The sequence below is a fragment of the Hypomesus nipponensis genome, chromosome 9 (genome assembly GCF_054491055.1).
Source record: "Hypomesus nipponensis isolate SF chromosome 9, ASM5449105v1, whole genome shotgun sequence".
NCBI lineage: Eukaryota > Metazoa > Chordata > Actinopteri > Osmeriformes > Osmeridae > Hypomesus > Hypomesus nipponensis.
This window is the reverse complement of record NC_140369.1, coordinates 5,290,855-5,314,796: the sequence shown is the minus strand read 5'-3', so window position 1 is coordinate 5,314,796 and position 23,942 is coordinate 5,290,855. Positions and strand designations below refer to the sequence as shown.

At 44.8% G+C, this 23,942-nt stretch overlaps 3 protein-coding genes and 1 pseudogene across 4 annotated transcripts; 3 read left to right on the top strand and 1 right to left on the bottom strand.

Annotated features, from left to right (window-relative positions):
• The first annotated feature begins 395 nt into the window (after positions 1-395).
• LOC146272483 (elastase-1-like) lies at positions 396-3,867 on the top strand. The gene is made up of 8 exons (XM_084704377.1): positions 396-534; positions 825-925; positions 1,434-1,534; positions 1,638-1,763; positions 2,401-2,537; positions 2,844-2,986; positions 3,211-3,360; positions 3,752-3,867. Exons 1-8 carry the CDS (start codon positions 495-497, stop codon positions 3,761-3,763), a joined length of 810 nt encoding a protein of 269 aa, XP_084560503.1. The 5' UTR covers positions 396-494; the 3' UTR covers positions 3,764-3,867.
• A 2,008-nt stretch (positions 3,868-5,875) lies between these two features.
• Positions 5,876-8,399, top strand: LOC146272482 (elastase-1-like). Its single transcript, XM_084704378.1, has 8 exons — positions 5,876-5,928; positions 6,178-6,278; positions 6,407-6,507; positions 6,629-6,754; positions 6,940-7,076; positions 7,354-7,496; positions 7,722-7,871; positions 8,273-8,399. The coding sequence occupies exons 1-8, from the start codon at positions 5,889-5,891 to the stop codon at positions 8,282-8,284; spliced, it is 810 nt and encodes a 269-aa protein (XP_084560504.1). The 5' UTR covers positions 5,876-5,888; the 3' UTR covers positions 8,285-8,399.
• Positions 8,400-10,632: 2,233 nt separating this feature from the next.
• On the top strand, positions 10,633-13,268 carry LOC146272481 (elastase-1-like). Its single transcript, XM_084704562.1, has 7 exons — positions 10,633-10,693; positions 11,246-11,355; positions 11,464-11,564; positions 11,719-11,844; positions 12,357-12,493; positions 12,689-12,831; positions 13,083-13,268. The coding sequence occupies exons 1-7, from the start codon at positions 10,654-10,656 to the stop codon at positions 13,266-13,268; spliced, it is 843 nt and encodes a 280-aa protein (XP_084560688.1). The 5' UTR covers positions 10,633-10,653.
• Positions 13,269-13,617: 349 nt separating this feature from the next.
• Positions 13,618-23,561, bottom strand: LOC146272480 (glutaminase liver isoform, mitochondrial-like; annotated as a pseudogene). Its single transcript, XR_014766668.1, has 19 exons — positions 23,176-23,561; positions 22,776-22,875; positions 22,029-22,150; positions 20,343-20,472; positions 19,875-19,954; positions 19,488-19,651; positions 19,072-19,130; positions 17,741-17,773; positions 17,470-17,528; positions 17,315-17,328; positions 17,088-17,225; positions 16,775-16,825; positions 16,236-16,412; positions 15,686-15,815; positions 15,391-15,483; positions 15,134-15,195; positions 14,747-14,831; positions 14,502-14,587; positions 13,618-14,261 (listed from the first exon to the last, which is right to left on the bottom strand). The product of XR_014766668.1 is annotated as a glutaminase liver isoform, mitochondrial-like (transcript).
• Positions 23,562-23,942: the final 381 nt, after the last annotated feature.

Here is a 23,942-nt window from a genome sequence, read left to right as displayed (position 1 = left end):
GTACTTACTGTTGGTCGCTCTGGGTGAGAGCGTCTGCTACTGGACAAAATGTAACGTAATGTAATTTCTGACCAGAAAATGTCTCTATTTGCAACTCCAAAGATCTGGAAAGGGTTCCTTTTAGAAATCCTTGTTCAAAAGGGTTCTTCTCTGCTACAAACTACTTCAAAAAATGTTCAAGGACGTTCAACTTACAGTAAGTTGACTGCAATCCTGTAGAAACATACAGTCCACATCCATTTAAATATAGTGCAACAAGCAAATACAAAGCTGGGAATAAACAAGGCCAAGGACAGAACAAACAAGATAGAGAGTCCTGGTGGGAGAATCCCCACGGCCATGCTGGAGTGATAACCATGAGACTGAGCACAGGTGCAGCCTGCCGGGCGGATGCTGGGAAGGCCAGTCTTGGCCAGCCAGCAGGCTTGGCTGATGGTATAAGAGCAAGAGCAGGACTCCTTTGTGCAGAAACCTTAGACTGACAGACTGCAGACATGCTTCGATTTTTCTTGTTAACAGTCCTCGCCGCCCTGGGTAAGACTTGACCATTAGCCGTTTTGTGACCTGGAAACTCTCTCTCTCTTTCTCGCTAGCTCGCTCACACAGTCTTTCTTTCTCTCTTTCTCTCTCTCTCTCTTTCACTCTCTCTCTCTTTCTCTCTCTCTCTCTCTCTCTCTCTCTCTCTTCTTCTGGCCCTCTCTCTTTTCTCTTTTATCCGTCTTTCTCTCTCTGACCTTCTCTCTCTGAGCTTCTGTCTCTCTCCTCATAAGCGCAGGCCTGTGTGTGTGTGTGTCTGTGTAAAGTTATGTGTTTCCTCTCTGCAGTGGTGGCTGAGTTGGAGCCCCAGCCCAGGTACTTGGAGGACAGTATGGAGGAGAGAGTTGTGGGTGGTGAGGTGGCCAGACCCAACTCCTGGCCCTGGCAGGTAACACATTCACAGACAGTGCCGTCCTGTCACGTAAATCAAGTGCACCTATCACAGCCTATGAAAACAATGTTTGCACCCTACAATGTTTTCACAGGTTCTAGTTGATGTATTTACAGTGTCAAGTAACAAAACTGAAAACAACAAATCAATAAAGTCACACAGTCAAAAAGCTAATGAAGCTGTTTGACCTGCCTGCTTTCTCCAGTGCTCTCTCCAGTGCTCTCTCCCTCCAGTGCTCTCTCTCTCTCTTTCTCCAGTGCTCTCTCTCTCCAGTGCTCTCTCTCTCCAGTGCTCTCTCTCCAGTGCTCTCTCTCCAGTGCTCTCTCCCTCCAGTGCTCTCTCTCTCCAGTGCTCTCTCCCTCCAGTGCTCTCTCTCTCCAGTGCTCTCTCTCTCTCCAGTGCTCTCTCTCTCCAGTGCTCTCTTTCCAGTGCTCTCTCTTGGTACACCTTTATAAAGTCTGTAAGACAAGGCTAACGCTGCTTTTTGGATGTGTGTCCTGGTCAGGTCTCTCTCCAGTACCTGTCTGGCGGCTCCTACCACCACACCTGTGGAGGAAGTCTGATCAAGAGAGGCTGGGTGATGACTGCTGCTCACTGTGTGGATCGGTAGGAGACACACACACACACACACACACACATGGAGCATGCAAAAGGACTTAGTTGCAATGAGTACTTACCAGATAATCATCTCCTTCTTCTACCTGCACAGCACCAGAACCTGGCGTGTGATCCTTGGAGAGCACGACCTGAAAAAGAACGAGGGTTCAGAGCAGATCATGACCGTCAGCAAAGTGCACATTCACTCCAGGTGGAACTCCAACAACGTTGCCGGCGGGTCAGAACAACATAATGACTACATTTACACATTTAGCAGATGCTCTTATCCAGAGTGACTTACAGTAAGTACAGGAACATTCCCCCCGAGGCAAGTAGGGTGAAACGCCTTGCCCAAGGACACATCGTCGTTTGGAACGGTGGGGAAATCGATCCGGCAACCTTCTGATTACTAGCCCTACTCCCTCACCGCTCAGCCTTGTGATTCCCATCTGACTAAAATTTGCAAAATTTTGACTTTTCAAGAGCGTAGTGATAATAACAATGCTTTGCAACAGGGGAGTAGATTACTTCAAGTAGCTATTTTGGGAGAAAGAAAATTGTTATTTTCAAAGATGCTACCATTTGAATACATAGTACAATCTGAAGAACAACTAAAGTAACAACAACTTAGTGATGTTAAATACATATAACAAAACACTCCATTTAGAGAACCTCATTGGATTAGATGCATCTAGTCTGAGGTTGGCTGTCCAAAGGAGGGGTGTTACATTTGTCTCACAGCAATTGCCACCAAGGGACAACTCCACTTGTCTCATTACAGTGGTTGACACAAATCAAGTTCACCTAGGTACTGTACATAATAATAAATGACCCTTGAGGATTCTAGCTGTATAATTCCTTCCTGTGTTTCTCAGGTGGGACATTGCTCTGCTGCGCTTGACTTCTGATGCTACTCTCAACTCCAAGGTCCAGCTGGCTTCCCTGCCCCCCTCTGGACAGGTCCTGCCCCACAAGAACAGCTGTTACGTCACCGGCTGGGGACGCACTTCCAGTGAGTTCAAATACAAACAGACCTACTTGATTCATTATCAGAATAGGTGTGCGATACATAATTGCAATTACTCACCCTGGTTGTGATCAAAGGAGGATTTCTTGTTTTATTGGCACAGACTTCCAGAATGAAAGGGTTTCTGGCTTGATAAACACATTTGTGGGTGATCCTAGTAAATCGTTCTGGTCCCCTACAGCATGGTTCCTACACCTTCCTCATCCTTTCTTCTATCTCCCCCATCTCCCTCCTCCCCCCCACATCCATGCTTCCACTTCTCTGACTTCCATCCTTTCGTGTTTCCCCCAGCTGGAGGTCCCATTTCTAACCAGCTGAAGCAGGCCTACCTGCCCCTGATCGACCACAAGACCTGCACCAGCAGTGGCTGGTGGGGCAGCACCGTCAAGACCTCCATGGTCTGCGCTGGAGGAGCTAAGGAGGCTGGATGCAACGTGAGTCCACCGTGAAGAGATATGTTCAGTACAGTCATGGTTATAACTTTGAAGTTATTGACTGTTAGCCAAACAGTCTACATAATCTATAGAAATGTATAAGTGCCTTTTTTAAATAAATAATATGTTCCCCCTCTCTCTCTCTCTCTCTCTCTCTCTCTCTCTCTCTCTCTCTCTCTCGCTCTCTCTCTCTCTAACTCTCTCTGTCTCTCTCTGTCCTCCAGGGTGACTCTGGTGGACCCCTGAACTGCCAGGTGAATGGCCAGTATGTGGTGCACGGCATTGCCAGCTTTGTTTCCGGGATGGGCTGCAACGCCCACCAGAAGCCCACCGTGTTCACCCGTGTGTCCGACTACATCAGCTGGATGAACGGGGTCAGTATCACAGAGCGCTGGCAGCTCCACCTGTTTCACAGAGGAATAGCAGTCCAAACCATGGAGAATTGTTTAGATTAGTATTGTACAGTATGTTTCACGTACTGAACATTTAGAGAATTGACTTGCATTCATTTAAAAAAAAGATTTTATGAACAAAGTTGAAAGATAAGGTCCTTGAAGGCAAGAAAATCACAGTTTTGAACGGATAAAAGTTGAATGAAAAAGTATGTTTGTTCATGTTTTTTGATGTTTAAAACACAAATTTAAGTTTAATCGCTACCATTTTACAGTATAGGATCTGAACACAGACTCTGAACGCCATTCTGAACTTATAAAACACTGTTGGCTCATGAAGCAAAGAAGTGACATCATGTTTCCCCCTTTGCAGATCATGGCTTGAGATGAAGAGGGACCACTGGAGTGGTAGAATTGACCTGCTGTCAGCTGCACAATCTCTCTGAAACAACGGAGGTTATTTGTGGCAATAAACCTTATCAATCAACACTATGTGGTCCAGTGTGATGTATATATACAGTATATCATCTCATAAATAGATATGCAATACTTAAGATAAACATGTTTGTGTTAGGACTTAAACTTGTGTCAAAATGTAGCTCATTTCGAATTATGAAATGAAAGGGAAAATGTTGTTTCCAAACATCACATACTAGTGTCAATATATCAGCTCAGTTCAAAGAATAATTATGTGGAAATCAATTATTTCCAGTGGAAGTCATATCAAAGATATAAGATGGGCCACTGAGAAACCATGGAAACTGCAGTTCCAATTCTTCAGATTCACATTATTCATTAAAACGATATAAAAAAAATGGTTTTAACCTCTCCAACTTATGTGAGCAGTGAGCACTAAAAGTCCTTGGACGTTGCCAAATTGCAGTTATCTGGTACTGTATTCCAACACTCTATATTCAAAGGATTCAAATCATTTCTATGTGCAGAGAATTTTCTTGGGAAATGGCAGCATCTTTTGTCCAGAGCATCCCCATTTTTGCATACGACAGTAAGAGATTGATCTGTTTCCAGAGCAGCGTTTCATCAGGCAGGAAGGTTAATGTGTGTCATCAGTGCATGAGTCACATTGAGCAACAGACAGATGCTGATGTCCAGTCAAGAATCTGGGCTTTGTATTTACTGTAGGAGACTGTATTTGAGTGTGACGATTTAAATAAAACAGCATAATCAGTGTAAACTATATTGACTGTGATAGGAAAAAAAAATACATCAAATCGAAGACAATACAAAGCTGGGAATAAAGTCCTAACTCTGATTCATTACTGACAGTAAGAGAGGCATGTGAAAGAGCGTCGAAAGAATGAAGGTCAGATGGCTGTGCGGTTAGGGAATCAGGCTAGTAATCAGAAGGCTGCCAGTTCGATTCCCGGCCGTGCAAAATGACATTGTGTCTTTGGGCAAGGCACTTCACCCAACTTGCCTTGGGTTGAACATCCCTGTACTTACTGTAAGTCGTTCTGGATAAGAGCGTCTGCTAAATGTAAAGCACTGTTAAACTGCAGAACGGTCAGAAGCAAGAACAGGAGATGGCTACGGTAGGGCATCTTAGAAGTGCACAGGGACATCAATGAATTGCAGATTTAAGGCATTTATTGCATGCAGAGTGTATCATAATAATATTAATACATTTTATTATATGGCAACGACGGTACAAGCTTTCTGGCTAATTGGCAGTCATGCCAGCCGCGTATTGACCGCGGTCTGATAAGTAAGTAGATAATGTATAGAATGCTGGTCATTATTGGGAAAATAAGCCCCGACAGGGCGAACAGGACCCCGACGCGAAGCGGTGTAGCTTCGCTCTGAAGCTACACGAACGTTCCAGCCTCAGTTTGATATTTCCCGCTCTCACTCTCGGTTAGTAAGTAGTTAGTATTTCCAAGGCGCCTTTCTTGGCACTCAAGGACACCGTACTGAGGTACAAAAAACATTAAAAGCAGCAGAAAAAATTTAGAATACAACAACATTAAAAACAAGCAGTGCAATTGACACATAAGACCAAGCAATAAACAATATTTCTTTACTGTAATGTAAAACTGTCCAAGATTGTATGCCATAAAATGGAGGCGCTGCTTGTGGAGTACTAAAAGATGAAGACTAGTATGTTTGTAAAATAATCAAACCTGACAACGTATTTAACCTCATCGTCATAAAATCCTACCACATACATAGTCCCAGAGCACAGAACCAACATATCTAAGACTGTGTCACTGTCAAAGGACTTTTCCTGCTCACTCTATCCCTGCAGACCAGGCTTGGATTCCCAGCCCTGACACTTTCCTCTATCTCTCCACTCTCAATCTAACTTCATCCTGTCTCCTGAACGTTGGAAAAAGTTACCAAGAGGTCATTCCGAGTCATGCGATTTCAACGTGATACCGCACAGATGGGCACCTGCTGAGCAAACAGTCCTTGGTCCCATCCAGCAGGCTCTGCTGAGGGTATAAGAGAAGGACTCTCCTGTGGACACTTCCAACAGACAGACTGCAGACATGCTTCGATTTTTCCTGTTAACAGTCCTCGCTGCCCTGGGTAAGGCTTGACTATTAGTCGTTTTGTGACCTGAAAACACCTCTCTCTTTCTAGTTTGGTCTCTCTCTCTCTCTCTTTCTCTCTCTTTTTTCTCTCTTTTCTCTCTCTCTCTCTATCTCTCTCTCTCTCTCTCTCTCTCTCTCTCTCTCTCTTTCTCTCTCTCTCTGATGTTCGGTCTCTCCTCGTGAGCGCAGGCCTGTGTGTGTGTGTGTCTGTGTGTGTAAAGTTATGTGTGTTTCCTCTCTGCAGTGGTGGCTGAGCTGGAGCCCCAGCCCAGGTACCTGGAGGACAGTTTGGAGGAGAGAGTTGTGGGTGGTGAGGTGGCCAGACCCAACTCCTGGCCCTGGCAGGTAACACATTCACAGACAGTGCCGTCCTGTCATGTAAATCAAGTGTACTTGATGTATTTTGTATGTGGTTTGTAGAAGAGCGTTAAGTCGTGGTATCTCAAAACCTGTCACCTGTCTGTGCTGGTCAGATCTCCCTCCAGTATTTGTCTGGCGGCTCCTACCGCCACACCTGTGGAGGAAGTCTGATCAGGAGAGGCTGGGTGATGACTGCTGCTCACTGTGTGGATAGGTAGGACGCACACACTCAAGCATACACAAGCTGCATTGATGTGGCATCTGCTAAACAACACGTGTGGCCTCATGGGAAGACAGATAAAGTGTTATGAACGTGTATTTCCTCGCACGCACAGCCCCAGGACATGGCGTGTGGTTCTTGGCGACCACAACATCTACTCCAGCGAAGGCTCAGAGCAGATCATGAGCGTCAGCCAAGTCATCATCCACCCTAACTGGAACGCCAACTACCTTTCTAGCGGGTCAGTAGGCAAACCATCTTCTCTATCCCCAACCCAGGACCATATACAGTATCAAGCATTAGGCTTGATTTAAATTAGGTGTTTGTGTGACAGTCTAAGATATTTTAAACCAAAGCGTCGGTTTAAAATACTGTGGAGTTTCAGCACAGAGAGATGGATCTGCAGACTTCTCCTGTGTTCCTCAGGTGGGACATTGCTCTGCTTCGCCTGTCCTCTGATGCTACTCTCAACTCCAAGGTCCAGCTGGCTTCCCTGCCCCCCTCTGGACAGGTCCTGCCCCACAACAACCCCTGTTACATCACCGGCTGGGGACGCACTCAGAGTGAGACACAGACACACACACACAATCAGGAATTAAATAAGTCCATTATTTATCCTTAAGGCAATTACATTTCAGTATCGCTAGGTCTGCTAGTATAGCTAGGTTAAACCAGGCTTATTATGCTGGCGTGGGATCTTGCATTTCCACGTAGAAGGCTGCTTGGAGCAGAAAAGACAGTTAGACAGGAGAATATGCTGACATGCAATGTACATATGTCTATGAAACATGTCATTTTACTCTGTGACATATGTATAAATGTCTGTTCATTACCTCCCAGCTGGTGGGCAGCTGTCTGCTGAGCTGAAGCAGGCATACCTGCCCGTGGTCGACCACCAGACCTGCACCAGCAGCGGCTGGTGGGGCAGCACCGTCAAGACCTCCATGGTGTGCGCTGGAGGTGGCAGCCTGTCCGGATGTCAGGTGAGTAGAGCTGCTCTTAGGAATCAGAAGGGCTCACGAAAACACAGTCCCTGACAAAGTCCACTCGGCCTTGCTGTGGTAGACACATGCACTGCATTCTCTAAAGGTTTCTTGCCTTGTTTAGCAGCTTTAAAAGTACCAGGAAATGTCTTACTCATCATGACCCCATATAGTCCTCAAGCTACAGCCCTCTACCACCCCCCAACCTCCTTCTCTCTCCTTCAGGGTGACTCCGGAGGCCCCCTGAACTGCCAGGTGAACGGCAAGTACGTTGTCCACGGTGTGACCAGCTTCGTGTCGTCCTCCGGCTGCAACGCCCAGCGGAGGCCCACCGTGTTCAGCCGCGTGTCCAACTACATTGGCTGGATGGATGGGGTCAGTCCTACGTCTGTTTATGGGAGATGGACTGGGTTTTAAATGAACATGTCAGAAGCCAACCTGTGATGTGCACTCAGAGTCTGTCCATCTGTAGGCATATTTGTCAATGGTCTTCCTTCAAATAGTTTGGCAAAGATTTTATGGAAGTATCAGAGATGCATATATAGAATGACTGTCAGATTACTTACAGTTGCTCAAAACAGCTGCAGGACTCCCTGGTACTTTTTGACAGCTTGTCAGTGATACTTTCTGGGCTCTTATTGGTCCATCAGAGAAACAAGGAAAAAGGAACATAGGTGTCCAGGTTTGAAATAATCCCAGGCAATATGTATTGTAATGTCCAGGATGTTGTGGTGATTTAGGATTGTTCTAACTGTCATTATGTTCCTTCCTCCCAGATCATGGGCTGAATATAAGAACAATCCACAGAGACAGACAGAACCCAAATCCAAGGACCTGTTCCAGAATCTCAAAACCTTCTGCCTGACTGCAACTAAAGATAATAAAATCAGCATTTAAAAGTTATTCCATAGTGGTCTCTGGTTATTACATGTGGTATTGATTTCATAATGACATTTGTTTTAGGGTTTATTCGTGAATGAACTTCATGTATTTACAGGTCCCCTTGTCCAGTATAATGAGCCACTGCAGCCCTCCCACACATCCTGTAACACCACAGTGATAAAAAGGTTAATATGATACAGCACACATAACACCAGAATCCATTTGTCATTTAGAGAAGGTTAAATGTTTTACTCACTGAGGGTGAGGGTTAATGTTCAATCCAAGCCTAGAATCACGATTGGATACTTTGTCAAATGCACCAGGAACAACTTTGCACATGAGTAATCACAGCAAATGCAATGGTTGGTTTATAGAGGGATGCAAGGAAACACAGAATGAGAAGCACAGACGTTGTACTGCAAAGGGACTAATAGAGAATCTGAAAAGAAGAAAAGGAGACTGACTGTTATAAAAATAATACAAAGAACTGTGATCTCTCTGAAAGGTGCTCTAATCACAGCAGACACGGCATGAGCACGGCTGAGGGGAGCTTTCCTGTCCATGAATCGTTAAGGAACACATTCTCTCCTTTTCAGGGTTCATGAGTTGCTGGCAACTGTAAACCGATGTGCGTCATTATTTTAAAAAAGCTATAATATCTACAAACCAGACAGTCAGTCAGATGTCGAAAGAAAAGTGTCATAATTAGGGATACAGCGATCAACAGTTGAAAGCGCTGCATTATCTGTTGCCTTTGAGCTGGCAACAGAGCACAGCTATATGAGGATTTAATCCTAGTTTCTTCTCTTCACGCATGCTCTCTGACTGCCGGTGAAAGGCTGAGAACAACCTTGGTTTTGCAGGTTACCCAAGTGTGTTGCTCAACAGGCTTTGAACAAACCAATGACAGAACAACATGGATTCCAGGTTAAAGCCGAAGTTCTATTGGGACGGTGGAACCATACGTTTAACTCCTGACCCAGACAGTTAGACGATGTAACTGCTTTTCCTGCACCCAGTCAATATCTTCATCATTAAAAACAATTGATCTGTGCCCCCCTCTCCTTCTCAGTGCATCATTTATGGTTAATCAATACATTAAATCTCACTCTAAATCTAAAATACGGCAGACTTTGACTATTGTCCAATAATTATAGTCTAATTAATAGATCACGTCCACTGGCTGATTCTGTGTTAAATATGAGGATGTACTCGGTCCAAAGAAATACTGATAACGGGTAATCTGCATGTTTAAAATAAAACCTTCGTTCTTTCAGTCATATTCTTTTACCATATGAACAGAAGTGACTTGCTTACACTGCAGTTGTTCTATCGATTGTGGTGGTGGAAGTTTCCTGATAACATGATCCGAGATGCTCCAAGAAACCCCCTGACCGAAATGACATTAAAAAGCCTGTATGCAGGTTCACCAGATGAAAATGGACAACACGTTGTCATCTTCAATCAAAAAACATGTATTTGTACAGCTTTTTTATGGGCTCACATAACAGGATCATAGTTTCATCATACGTGTGACATGTTCCATCCACTTTTTGAAAACGACAAATCTGTCCACCCACTTCTTGTTTGGAAAATTGTATTTAATGGCTGCATCTTCAGTTACATATTTAAAAAAGCTGTCCCTCCCACATTTGAAAACAAACGTACATGCTCCTGTCACAAATGCCCAGAGAACTGCTCCTAAACCCTCTCAGACAAGGAAAACCTCCCAGGAAAAGTGGAAGAAATTGTGGGAAGAGCAATCCGGTGAGGGATCCCCTCCTCCAGAGACGGTTGGTGACACATAAGGACAGACCCACTGGCTGAACAGTGTCCTTCATCAAGAGTTAAGATACAAATACAAACGAGAAAATGGATGGTGAAACACCTACTATATCTAGAGTTCCATATCAGTTCTCCCAGTTAGCTCACGCCTTGGCTGGAAAGTGTAGGATCAGCACAACACCACAGGATGGATACCAGAACCAGGTCGACGGATAAAAGCATTCTGTACAAAAACACAACCAACATCATAACCAGCAGATGATAACCAAAGAAGTCTCCACCCTTTCTAAATGCAAAGCTGAACAGTGGATGTCAGCTATACCGTGAGAGGGGTCACACCTGGGCCGGGCTGTGAGAATCCAATCTACAGCCAATGAGGGTATAGAGTTGAAGGCCTCCTCCACAAGGCATGGATAGTAGTCAGAGTTTAAAAGCTGAGCTGACATGCAGCTAAACGTGCACACACACACAACCCCACCGCTGGAAAGACATGCTGAAGCTACTCTTACTGACAGTCCTCGCAGCCCTGGGTGAGTCCTGCCTGGAGCATGGCTGTCTTGTCTCCAAGCAAACCGTGTAGTTCAGGAGGGTGAGGGCTGTTTTTACTAGAGACGAAAGCAAGTGCTGCTGGTGATGTGGGTCAAATGGATGTTCAGATGTAAAGTGATTTTGATTGATTCGTTCATTACACATTCCTGTAGTAGGTTAGTCACCAGAGGCAAAGGTCTGTCTCACGAGGTCGACCTGTTTCCATATCAAAAGTAATAGGAAAAATATTAATAGATTAATAGAGCAAATAACACTGGATGGGAGCCCTCAGCCAGCCAGTCAGCCAGTCAGCCAACCAGTCAGCCAGTCAGCCAGTCAGCCAGTCAGTCAGTCAGTCAGTCAGCCAGTCAGCCAGTCAGCCAGTCAGCCAGTCAATCAGCCAGTCAGCCAGCCAGTCAGCCAGTCAGCCAATCAGCCAGTCAGTCAGTCAGTCAGCCAGTCAGCCAGTCAGCCAGTCAATCAGCCAGTCAGCCAGCCAGTCAGTCAGCCAGTCAGCCAGTCAGCCAGTCTGACTTCTTTTTGTGTGTTCTTAGTGCTGGCAGAGCAGGAGCCGGAGCCTCGCTTCCTGGAGGACCTAGAGGACAGTGTGGAGGGGAGAGTGGTGGGTGGTGAGGTGGCTAGACCCAACTCCTGGCCCTGGCAGGTAACACATTCACAGACAGTTGGCATTTACAGACATCACTGGACTTTGCTTAATGAACTAGGAAGCATTTGTACTTCGTTTGACATGTTCTTCTTCTCTCTCCTTCAGGTCTCTCTCCAGTTTAAATCTGGCAGCTCCTACCGCCACACCTGTGGAGGAAGTCTGATCAGGAGAGGCTGGGTGATGACTGCTGCTCACTGTGTGGACAGGTAGGACGCACACACTCACACATACACACACACACACACACTAACACGCACACACACATACACAAAGACAGGCACGCACACCGACACACACACAATTCTTCATTCCTCTAAGCTGTCTGTGTGCATCCGTGTTGATGTTTGTGTGTGTCTACAGCCAAAGGACTTGGCGTGTGGTTGTCGGGGATCACAGCATCTCCAAACACGAGGGCAATGAGCAGTACATCTCCGTCAACAGGGTGTATATACACCCCAACTGGGTGTCAAACCGTATCAACAACGGGTCAGAGAAAACTGAGTTGCCACTCTATTGAAATCTGTGTTGGTACACATTGTATCTGTCAAGGAATGAACCAGAAGCTCTTGTCATGGATAACCAGACCCTTTAAAGCAAAATTTAATGAGCATTATATAACTTATGTCTCATTTACATAACACAATGTTATTAGATACTCTGCACAATGTATCGTGTTGATTTGTTACTGTATTAAGTCGATGATTGATTATACTGTAACTTGACTGGTATGAGCAACACTCTAATAATAACCTTCCTCTCAGCTGAATAAATCAAAGGTTGTTGTTTTTCTAATGTTCCTACAAGGTTAAACTGTTATTAATTAGGGGCCGTCCCTCAGTCTAATTATAATCCATTCTCAAAATTGTTCACGCCCAATTAGTCATAACATTCAAAACAATAACCTTTAAATTCAGCTCCTTGTCAGGATACAAATTAAAAGAAGGAGCTTCTGAGTGATTTCTTGTATTTCCTTCATAATTCCTTCCTGTGTTCCTCAGGTGGGACATTGCTCTGCTTCGCCTGTCCTCTGATGCTACTCTCAACTCCAAGGTCCAGCTGGCTTCCCTGCCCCCCTCTGGACAGGTCCTGCCCCACAACAACCCCTGTTACATCACCGGCTGGGGACGCACTTCCAGTGAGCCACACACACACTCCCCTGCTCTTCAGGGTTATTGCTATGCCGTGTGGAGCTCTGATGAACCTGAAGGGCCGTAATGGGACTTAAAAGGCTGTGCTCAGAAGACATCTGGTCTTCTCCTGCATAAGGTGCTGCTGTACAATGTCTGCATAAACTATAGTGGATGAGTCTATGACTCCTTTCATCTCCGAGGTGGTGGCTCTACATCTGACCTGCTGAAGCTGGCCTATCTGCCTGTGGTGGACCACAAGACCTGCTCTAGTGGCAGCTGGTGGGGCGGTGGGGTCAAGACCTCCATGGTCTGTGCTGGAGGCGGCAGTCTGTCTGGATGCCAGGTGCAGTAAGCCTCAGAACACTGGAGGAAAATTCTAACCCTTCTCACACGGTAGAGGTCAACTTGATTCAGCCTGAGAGCCGTTGCTTACGTTACTGTGAACTTATTGCTCATAGAAAAACACACATCACTAGCTAAGTATTTGACATAAAAAAAAAAAATATATATATATATATATATATAGGATCCCAGAGTTTGTACATTAGCACAGGAAGTGACAACATTCGACAGGAAATGCCTCCTCTCTTTCAGGGTGATTCCGGAGGCCCCCTGAACTGCCAGGTGAACGGCAAGTACGTTGTCCACGGTGTGACCAGCTTCGTGTCCAGTCAGGGCTGCAACGTCCAGAGGAAGCCCACCGTGTTCACCCGCGTGTCCAACTACATCGGCTGGATGGACGGGGTCAGTCCATCCAAAATCGCAATAGTTTTGTTATGATTTTGTCTGATTATAGATTTCTTTTCATTTTGATTTTCTTTCTCATGTAAGCAAAGCCTTTTTCTCTGCTGTTCTCTCACAGATCATGAGATAGAACCATGGATCAGACCTGAGGAAACTGCGACATTATGACCAGCACCAAGACAGCCAGTTCACACCTCTTCAGGCTCATCTGGAGATGATGCAGCAGAAGTTGCGAGATGTCATACACATTCTCGAATAAAATGATATTCCTATTGACAATGTGCTATCCGTTCATAACAGTGTTCCTTGTTATATTATGAAGATTACAAAACACAATTACTTAGAGGAGAAAGTTATATCTAATGACTTAATCACACACGTCTCGTTAAAATATGAAAATGTTTTATAGATCTCATATTCAGAATGACAAAAGGTACCGTCACTTTGGTGAATTTCAAGTGATGAAGAATAAGTTCAATACAAACAGTGTCCATAAAATAATTATTTGCAAATATACTTTGTTATTTACAATCAAGCTAAGCAGTATTTACATGGATTCCCTTTACAGGATTCTCAGACATTCACTTGCTTTGGGGATTTGATTGCTAGTACAGGAAAATACGCTCCATTTATCATGAGAGCACAGTGCCAGAACAGTGTTCACCTACATCACCTAAAGATATTTGCTAAACGGCTAGAGCACGGTATTCTTATGGCTAGGGTGTCACACATTGTACTTTACAATCTCCTGAGCAGTCCTCAGAATACTCAGAGTACCAGAGTACCAGAGTATCAGTAATCCTATGATATTGTGGGATTGTTTGCTATTCCGAGTATTCATAAAACATTTCTGTCCAGTCCGGGCTCTCAGGGTGTCACACCATGCCCTCCACCGTCTCCAGTTTAGGGGGCTCCTCCGCCTCTTGCTGGGTGTTGGACTGCTTGCAAAGCTGCTGATACTCCTGGAGGAGCTTCACCACCTCCTCGTTGCCAAACTGCATGGCGTCATCCACAGGCAGGCTCCCCCACCTGCAAGCACAGACACACGGTTGTAAACACGTCCTTCAGGAGCGTACCTGCTGAGGCTGAACCCGCTGCCTTGTCACGAGGGATTCGGTTGTCAAGTCAACTCGTGACTCGAGGTGACCTTGCAGGTTAGAGAGATGTTTGTGTCGGATGAGGACGACTTTTGACAGAAATATCTTTCAACTGAACGGCGGAGGGGTCAGAGTAGAGGAAGGTTGTAAGTGAGGATGTGCTGTGTCTTACCTGTCTTTCACGAAAGGGTTCACTTTGCAAGCAGCTGTCAAAAATCGGACCACTCACATATGTGACCTGAGAGATATCACAGAATCCTAATGGGTTAAGCTCTGAATGAATGTCTTACCCGCGAATCATGGTGGAGTACAATAAATCATGACAAAGTACAGCATAGTAAATGATCTTTTTATATCATGTAGTGTATTATATAATGCCATACTGAAGCATGGTATGAATGGCAGCATGACTGAAACTAGCTCACCCTCGGCTGCAGCCACATGAAGGGCTGTTCTAGAGTCATAGTCCTTCAGATCCATTTCCATCGATGACAAAGCGAACCTGAGACATTAACAAGATGAAAATAGAGGACACTTTTTTTTTTTTCTACTGAAATACATAATAGCTATACATTTCCAGACAACAGTACTGTACCATAATAAGTAAGTAAGTACCATTTTCTTTCATTTTTCCAAAAAGTTTAGACTGACCATTTTGAGTGAGGAACAGAAAAGGGAAGAATTTGCAGTGGCCTCTTAAATTCTACCCTTCTGTTCCTCACTCGAAATTGTCAACTTTTTGAAAAAAGTGCAGTGGTCTCTCAATATATTCCAGAGCTTTATGTTTCAAGTTCAGATACAGACCTCCTCAGGGCCGACACATCTCCGCTGTAGGCCGCAAACATCAGGTTGACAACAGACTTGTTCTACAAATACAGACAGCAGAGAGACAGACTTACATCCCTCAGGCTTTTCTTAGACTCTGACAGCAACCTTATCGCATCTCCTCGCCACTGCTTTTGGCTACACAAGGTGGTTCATATATTCCTAAACCATGACATCCTTTTCCAGTTCCTGGTGGCTGGTATGGGGTCTAAAGTTGAGCTGTGGCAGCACTATACCCTGTCATCCCCATCCTGTCTGCGAGGATCCTGCTTCTTCACAAAGTGCCTCAGGTTGTCATAGTTGTGGAAGTTGAACAACGACACCAGCTCCTGGTTGGGATGGAAGAGAAAAAAACAAAAAAGAAGAGAGGAAAAAAGTTGAAGAAGGATCTAGAATGACGGAGTTTGATTCGTTCCAAAGTAAAACACTGCAGCATTTCAAACTGTATGTTTTCCCCCCATAAAAATTATAATTCAGTGATTCATTACTGGGAAAGAGAGGCTAGCGACGTAGCTTCATGCGTTACCTAACCTGGCAGAAGTCGATGCCTCGAACACTATTTCCGACCCTGTCCAGCGGAGGAGACCAGCACATCACCCCCATGACATTGGGAACCACCAGCAACACTGCCCCGGAATCCCGACTTAGCAGGCAAGCCCACCTGAGACAGGAGGGGACACTGTGACACTGATGATGGCTTAGGCCGAAACACGTCTGGGAATAAACTGGTCAAAATAAGCAATGAGACAAGCTTGAGAGCGGGTTTTTAAGTTTTTAAGTTTTTAAGTTAATAGTCTTTTTCACTCACACCCTAAATCGCCTTTATTTTGAAAGTAGAGCGCACCTATCCTTACAAATACTTTGAGACAGGAGGGGGAGCCTTGTCAGCCACTTCTAATGACTAACAACTGGTTGATGAACTGCTTAGTTACTTCACTTAAATCATCAAAACAACACAGACTCACTTCAGTCACTTACTACTTACTAAGTGTAGGCTGCAATGGTGAATAACTGTCGTTACTGACAACAAAAAAAGGAGTGTGTCAGAGAATTACAACACAACTTTGTCCAAACGACGTACGTGGAAGGCCATCTGTCCAGAGAAGTCGTACATGCCACAGGAGTGCATGAGGCTCAGCGTGTTCCTGACTGCCTCCGCACTCAGCACATGCTCGCCTGTGATTGGGCAGATGCCGCCGTTGGCCAGCGTGGCGGCCATGACACTCCCAGACTCGCAGGTGACATCGATGGAGCACAGCTGAGGGGGAGTGGACAACCACACTGTCACACCAAATAATAAGCCAAAGGAGGTCAACTCCAAAGCATCTCACAGTGTTGTCGTTTAACGATTAAAATGTTATTGTCTTAAAACAGAACGCTTCTTAACATGTATGCTCACTTGTGCGTTACTTTGAAATAACATTTTAAAATCATTATTAAAATAGTACTGTTACTATTACAAATGTTACTCTGTTACTTGGGTAAGTGTTAATATTACTCTGTTATGGCTGTATTGTATGTTATTGTTAAGTTGTTCCTCTGTAATACTGTAGCACTGTCATTGACGTTCAAATAGTCTCATCTTCATTACGAGTACAACAGTAATATTGCTCAGCTTGCCTGGAAGTAGAAGTCCAGAGCATCAATCATGTCTGCCCCACCAGGAAAACACTGCAGGTGCAAAGCAGAAAGCATTGGGATAGAGCTCACTAATAAATTCCCTCTCAACATTATTCTGTATTGATATTACTACTGCGAATTTGCACCGTATATAGTTGAATCCTTTAACCAGAGCAAGTTCTAAATCAAACAACCAATCAGCCATCCAATCAACCAGTCAGTCAGTCAGTCAGTGTGTCAATCAAAAGGATGTGCTGTTCTCTCAGGACTCCCACAGTTGCCCAGACAACAGCCTGCTCGTGTCCTCACTGACCTTCTTCTCTTTGAGGTAGTATCCGATGGCAAAGTTTCTGTCGCCTGTTTCCTTTTCGGACTGGAACCTGAGACACAGAACAGAGAGTCATCGATACGGAACCATCAATAATGCAGAGAGTAGTGCACCCCCTCAGCTCTGGGCCTGGAAGCGAGGACGACACACGCGACGTTGTGAGTGACGACCGACCTAAAGCTACGTTCGCATACTGTTCAACAAGCCGAGACTCTAGGTGACAGTCCTACTACTTTATATCATTCAGTATTGAAATTGTATCTACCATTTTATATGAGGGATTTCAGGCTTAGAGACAGACTCACTGTAAGATAGGACAGGAGCCAGGCTGAAGCCACTGCAGTGTCATTTAGTTAGTGTGACTCACGTGGCATTGCTGAAGCCCACATACTCTCTGCCGGCCATCTTCTTTACAAAGTCCATCACCTAAAGAGGGAGCAGGACTACAACACTGATCTGCATGGGTATTTGCTCATGATAAAAATATATTTACTTTGGTGTGATTGTGAAATAGTTTGTGGTGTGTAATTGTGTGTATTTAGGATAGGGGGGGGGGGGGGGGGGTTGCTGAGAGTCTGTATATTATATACAGACTGTGTATCCAAGTGGCTGGAGTGACACCACCGTAGTCTACTTACATAGTCAAACTTCTCTGCCTTGTTAGAACCAGGCTTGGAATGCAGAGAAAGACAGAATAAACACACATTAACAAAATGCCTGAAGGAAAAAGTAACATAAATATGTAAAAGTTTAAAAACCTCTCATGTCCTCCCACTCTGCTCTCTAGAGTACTTATAAATACAGGTTACATAACACTAATAACCTGCGGTGGAAATCATTTAAGTATACAGACCTAATATCCAATGTGTTGTATTGTGTGCAATTTGCCACTAGGGGGTGTTGTTCAAAAACCTATCAGGCCTCAAAATAAATCGCCTCACATCTCATTATCAGTCGTTACAAACGTTGATGTTGTCTGCTTATCTGGCTCCTGCCATACAGCCAGAAGTGTTAGAACTGAACTGTGCCTTAGTGCAAACCAGGGTTCGAATTACGGGGGGGCTTGACCCCCCTAATTAAGACTTAGACCCCTCCAAAAGAGGTAAAAACAATAGGTTGGGGGGGTCGATACACGCCCTGGAGAAGAAAGTGACCCCCCCAATTGTCATTGTATAATTTGCACTCTGGTGCAGACACAGTAGGCACAGTTACAGAACACCTTGTAAAGATCTAATCACGTTAGCTAAATCTAGATTAGAAGCTACTGCATGTAACAGCTAGCGCCAGAAGCATTGATAAAACACAAATGCCAAAGGTTAAGATTCAACAATGTACAAGGTACTGTATATGGGTGAGTTATATTAATGACTGTAATGAACGGTCCACTGCTGTGACCAGTTACAGTGACAAAGTAGTGATTTTCTTTGGTTAAAAAAGGGGTGTGTGGGCTGGCCAGTTGATCCGGGTCAGGGACACCTGCCTACGTCAAAATGGGTCAAAGACTTTCAGGTCAAACTTTTTATTAATTCTCTGCCAAACTTCAGTTGTGTTTAGTTAGATTGCCGTAATGTGTATTTGATTTTAGTCAAATATCTAACCAGTATACACAAACCCACACAAATCATGTGTCAATCTGAATGATAACAGACAATATAGATTTTCTTCTGGAAAACAACTAGCTTCATACTCTAGAGGCACATTAGCCTTTAGCTGGTTCAAATATTGATTCAACGAGTTTCCCACAAAACCCTAACCTCAAAGACCATTTTCTGAGGTAGGACTTGAAACACTCTGGAATACCTTCAATTCCTTCCAGCTATATAGGACCTCGTAGCATTTGATGCCTGAACCATTCTATGAAGCTACTGATTTGGATAGTGAGATCAGCGCCTGTTTGCCGTCAGTGATGTGACACTGGTGCCTGCACTAGGAGCCGCAGGTCATGGTCGGGTCAGAGCTGCCCGTTTACCTTGATCAGAGAGCTGATGACGATGGCACCAGCATTCACCATAGGGTTGTGAGGTTTATCTGCAACAAGGAAACCGTGTTTTAACATCATGTAGAAAGTAAAGTAGTTTGAGAACCTCTGGTTAACAAGCTGAGGTTAAGTCTCCACAGGGTCCATAATGATAAGTTATCTGGAATGGCATGTGTCACAATGCTTACACAATGCTTCCACCCTCTCCTGATAGCATGTACATAATTGCGCTTGCACCTAATACAACCAAGGAAAATGGTCTAATGTTGATGTTGATGATTATCTGTGGTGAGGCTTCATGAAACGCCCCCCCTCAGAAAGACACCAGCATGACATGTTGACATCTAGGAACGTTGACATCCAATCGGGTAGGCTGTGTGGGAGTAGGGAAGAGGGACCTTACCCACCTTCCTCGTCGAGGGAGAGCTTGTTGAACTTAAGACCGCTGGGCTCCATGCCAACGTAGCTGTGCACCTTCTCTGTGCCGGCCTCGTGCACGGCGATGGCATACTCCAGAGGCTTCACACAAGACTGCAGGCAGAACGGCACCTTGGTGTCCCCCACAGAGTGTCTGCACGGGGCAGGGAGGAAGAGGGAAGGGAGGGAAGGAAAATAGGGGACACGGAGAGAAGGAAAAGACAGGAAAGGGGAAGACAAGGGGGAGGAAAGTGAGAAAGGAAGAGGGGAAATAAAAGAGGTGAGAGGGAGAGAGAGAGGATGAAAGAAAAAGGTATGTAGTGAGGAGTCATTAAATAAGGCTTATCAGTGATCCTGGGTCAGTCAGCATCATCTACCTCTGTCCATCCACGGTACACAGAGACACTCCCCAGAGGTCAGGGCTAAACTTAGCCAGGTGGGGAATGTAGTCAGCTACCTGTAACCAGGAAGTAAAGGGAGACAGCAAAACTACAAATCAAGTCCAGTACATGAATAGTAATATCACATATGGGCACAGTCATATGGTATAGAGGAATTACAGGATTTAGAAAGAGAATGAGAGACAGAGATAAAGTGTTCCAAGCAAAAAGTGAATGAGAGTGAGAGACAGAGAGAGAGAGAAAGAGAGAGAGAGAGACACACAGAGGGAGAGAGAGAGAGAGAGAGAGAGAGAGAGAGAGAGAGAGAGAGAGAGAGAGAGAGAGAGAGAGAGAGAGAGAGAGAGAGAGAGAGAGAGAGAGAGAGAGAGGAGAGAAAGAGAAAAATAAAAAACATGATATGATGTGAGGTAAAGTAGGTCTGAATAGGTAAACAACACGACTCACATGCCCCTCAGTCTGCTTCTGGACCCTGTCGTAGATCTGGTTGATCTTGGAGGCGAAAGCATCGAACTCTGGGATGATGAACTTCTTCCTGAAGGCTTGGATCAGCAGAACGATGTTACCTCCCACACATCTGAGGACAAAATACCCAATCAGAGGTGGGATTGAAGTCACTGAGCCACTAAATCATCTACCGACTGACCAGAGAGGATCTCACAGAGGGGATTTCTGAACTCTTTCAGTGCTGGGCAGGGCTACTTCTCTCCTGCACAGTTCCTACTGAGATCCTGGACTACTGAGCCACTAGAAGACTCAGCTGTGCTCTCACTAGATGCTCAGAGGTAAACATGTATGACTCTTACTACGTGATCGAGTGACAGTGTTTGGCTCGATTCCAAAATCAACAAAGAGGTTGAATGATGTTATCAGCCTTTGTTTACGGCAGCTCAGAGAGCTCACAGAGCAAAGCCACATGTACTGCAGTTAAGAGGATCCACAGAGTATAATTAGCCGTGTGTGCTCACACCGATAGGAATTTGAATTCTCCCTGGCTCGGCTCAGCTGTAGTTTCCACAACAGTTCTGAACATTTCCTATCAGCTTGTCACAGACGATGGTCATTAAGTGGGGTAGGAATCATGTAACAGCACGGCCCATCCACTTCATATTCCTTTCGAGTATTTCCCCTGCTCGCGTGTGTGCATGAGACACAGTATAATACAGGCCGATAAAGAGAGGTGGAACGAGATGGAAAGAGAGAGCGTGTGTTTGTTTACAGTTTGTGACAGAGAGGGGGAGAAAGGGAGAGAAAGAATGAGAAAGAGAGTGAGAGTGAGTGAGAGAGAGAGAGAGAGAGAGAGAGAATGAAAGAGTGTTTCCAAAACAGAAGCACCTGCCATCTATCAATCTCATCTGATCCTATAGAATGGAAAACCAGACAAGTCACAGGCCTCACAGATACACACACTCCACTCATCTGTTCTCACACTCTGTTGGGTGAAACAAAAATACCTTACTAAAACAACATAGATTGAAAAGAATAGTTTGTGTGTGTCAGTCAGTAAGAAAGAGAGATATTGGGTGAGTGAGACAGCGAGAGAGCAAGAGAGAGAGAGGGAAGGAAAGCGAGAGAGGGAAAGAAAGAGGGGGAGGGAGGCGACAAATCTTTCATTGATGTGGAATGTTGAGAGGGTTAATCTAAGAATAGCTCTGTCTCTTCCAGTCATCCTGGCACCTGGTGGTAAAATGAGATGGACAGCGATACGATGATGAGCAGAGTGGCTGTGTGCTGTGTAAAAGGCCAGCAGGGGTGGCCTCAACAAGCTACTCTACTCTACTCCACTTTCCATTGCTCTGATCTGCTATACTTTACTCAACACAACCCTACTTCACTTTCCATTACTCTGCTGTACTCTACCATACTCTACTTTATTGTACTCACTCTACAGGTTACCACCAGCAGACTCAGAAGCATCTCCTCAATTGTGGACCTCCTCCTTATAACAAACCAGCTTGGAGGACCGGGTCCACTGCTCCTCTCCACCCCGGTGAGACGACGATGGACGCCAACGAGGAGAGATTACTTAAGGCTCAACCCAGGATCCATCATCGAGATAAAGGCTGTTTTAATCTCACCTAATCTAATGAAATGTCACCTGGTCTAATCTGACCCACTCTCACCGGGCCGTACCTGTGGAAGAGCTTCCGGTCCAACATGACATCACCCACAGAATCCCTGACCACATGACGCAGCTTGTTCATACAGTCCTTCAGGCGGGGGTCGGAGGTCAGCAGCCCAGTGCTTCTCAAGGCCTTGAGGAACCATTGGGGAGCGTGACAAATTAAGAGTTTGTAGACAGAGGATGTACAGTATGCAATCATTCATAACTGATTTGCTGCAGATAGGAATCTGAACATGTTTGAGGTACATTGAAACCTATGGCACAATAGTGTGAAAATCTACAGAGTGATCATTTATTATCAATGGACATGATAACAGTTGCTTGTAAAAGTAGCTTGAGTCTTTTCTTATTCATGACCTACCCTACCTCCTCAAACAAACTAAACAAATGTTAGTGTTGATGCAGCAGGTGGCTGTCTGCGTCTCAAATATCCTTTGCACCTAGATATGCGAGAGCAGGAATAGCAAGTGTGATGAAAGCTAAGATTCGTGTCAGAAACCCATCCCAAAACAAGAGCTCCATTCTATCTCTGGAGACTGTGCTTCAAGGAAATGCCTGGTGCTTGTAGTCTAATGTTCCAGTGTCATATTTGTTAATCATTCACTCCCACCTTCTCTATTGACTGAAGTTTGTATCCTCAGTAGCCCCTTGACCGCACCAGTATCTGTCTGTCAGGTGAAGATGGTTCCTGCATCCCTAGTGAGCTGTGATAAGGTCTGGCTGGCCTGACATAGCAGGAGATAGCAGGTACTTACAGAGATGAAGTGAGAAACAGGGATCTGCTCCTGTCCCTCGGTGATGGTGTAGAAAAGCATGTCCTCCACTCCAGAGAACAAGCCCTTTCTGCTCATACTCCTGAATACAGTGAAAACGTGAGAGGGATGATGAAGTGAACTACTCGTTTATTATCTATTCGAGACAAGCACATTGGAAAAAAACTGATGGGTCCAGTTATAAACAACGGGCCTAGTAATAAACAAATCACACTGTCAGCAACCAGATCCCTGTAGTCTTTCTGTAACGAGGACAATGTAACAATATTGATAAACTACAGTAGGCTATGTCCATACCGGTGTATTTACTTATTTATTTGAAAGGCAATATCTGTTGAATACCAGATAAACATTATGCAATTTGCGGAGAGAGGGAACTCACATTTTGACTTGCGCATGATCAATATCTGTAGGAGTCCGCTGGTGCCGACTTGTTGTGCTTGTGTTGAAGAATTGTGAAGGTTGAACGTTATGACAGTTTACTAAACCGCCGTTGTATTTACCAAACCGAAATCTTTTAGATGCGTCTTTTACCAGACACTCGGCTGCCGAGTTAGTCACACGTAATACTTTCAAGCAATGCATGGTCTTCTGAGTGGCTACCGACATCACTAATCTCTAAACGTATAATTGCGATTACAGACTTGATTGATCAACACTAATAAACTTAACATCGGTTGATGAAATCTCTTTATCCGAGTTGACGTGAGCACCAGACTGTTCCTGCGACATATATTGGTCTGTGAGTAGGCTGGAGTCTCGACAACAGTAGCCAATGAGACAGCATGCTTTATCAGGCACGTTGTCCAAACAGTAGATCATTAGCAAAAGTTGTGACGTCCATCATAAAAAATATACAAACTCAAATAGCGGATAGTTAGCCTATATTCAACCCACATTACAAGTTGCTTTCGGTCATAATTTGCAATAGCCTGTGGAATAGCCAAATAACAAAAAACGTGTGATTATGAGACACAACCTTTTCCTTACAGTATCTGAAAAATCTGTGTTGAAAGTTCCGTTAGGCGTTGAGAAATATTGGGTAATTTAACTAGGCTACTTTGAACTTGTTCGATAGGGTCAGGTACACAAAATAGGTCAAAGGAATCACAACTGCAGAGAACAACCCTCAAAGCGTGTAATAATTCC

Excerpts from the sequence above, each read along its gene's own strand:
- LOC146272483 (XM_084704377.1), top strand. The coding sequence starts at position 495 with ATGCTTCGATTTTTCTTGTTAACAGTCCTCGCCGCCCTGG. Across the intron at positions 926-1,433 it reads CCAACTCCTGGCCCTGGCAG|GTCTCTCTCCAGTACCTGTC; the intron begins GTAACACATTCA and ends TGTCCTGGTCAG. Across the intron at positions 1,535-1,637 it reads GCTGCTCACTGTGTGGATCG|CACCAGAACCTGGCGTGTGA; the intron begins GTAGGAGACACA and ends CTACCTGCACAG.
- LOC146272482 (XM_084704378.1), top strand. The coding sequence starts at position 5,889 with ATGCTTCGATTTTTCCTGTTAACAGTCCTCGCTGCCCTGG. Across the intron at positions 6,508-6,628 it reads GCTGCTCACTGTGTGGATAG|CCCCAGGACATGGCGTGTGG; the intron begins GTAGGACGCACA and ends TCGCACGCACAG. Across the intron at positions 7,497-7,721 it reads GCAGCCTGTCCGGATGTCAG|GGTGACTCCGGAGGCCCCCT; the intron begins GTGAGTAGAGCT and ends TCTCTCCTTCAG.
- LOC146272481 (XM_084704562.1), top strand. The coding sequence starts at position 10,654 with ATGCTGAAGCTACTCTTACTGACAGTCCTCGCAGCCCTGG. Across the intron at positions 11,356-11,463 it reads CCAACTCCTGGCCCTGGCAG|GTCTCTCTCCAGTTTAAATC; the intron begins GTAACACATTCA and ends TCTCTCCTTCAG. Across the intron at positions 11,845-12,356 it reads TCAAACCGTATCAACAACGG|GTGGGACATTGCTCTGCTTC; the intron begins GTCAGAGAAAAC and ends TGTGTTCCTCAG.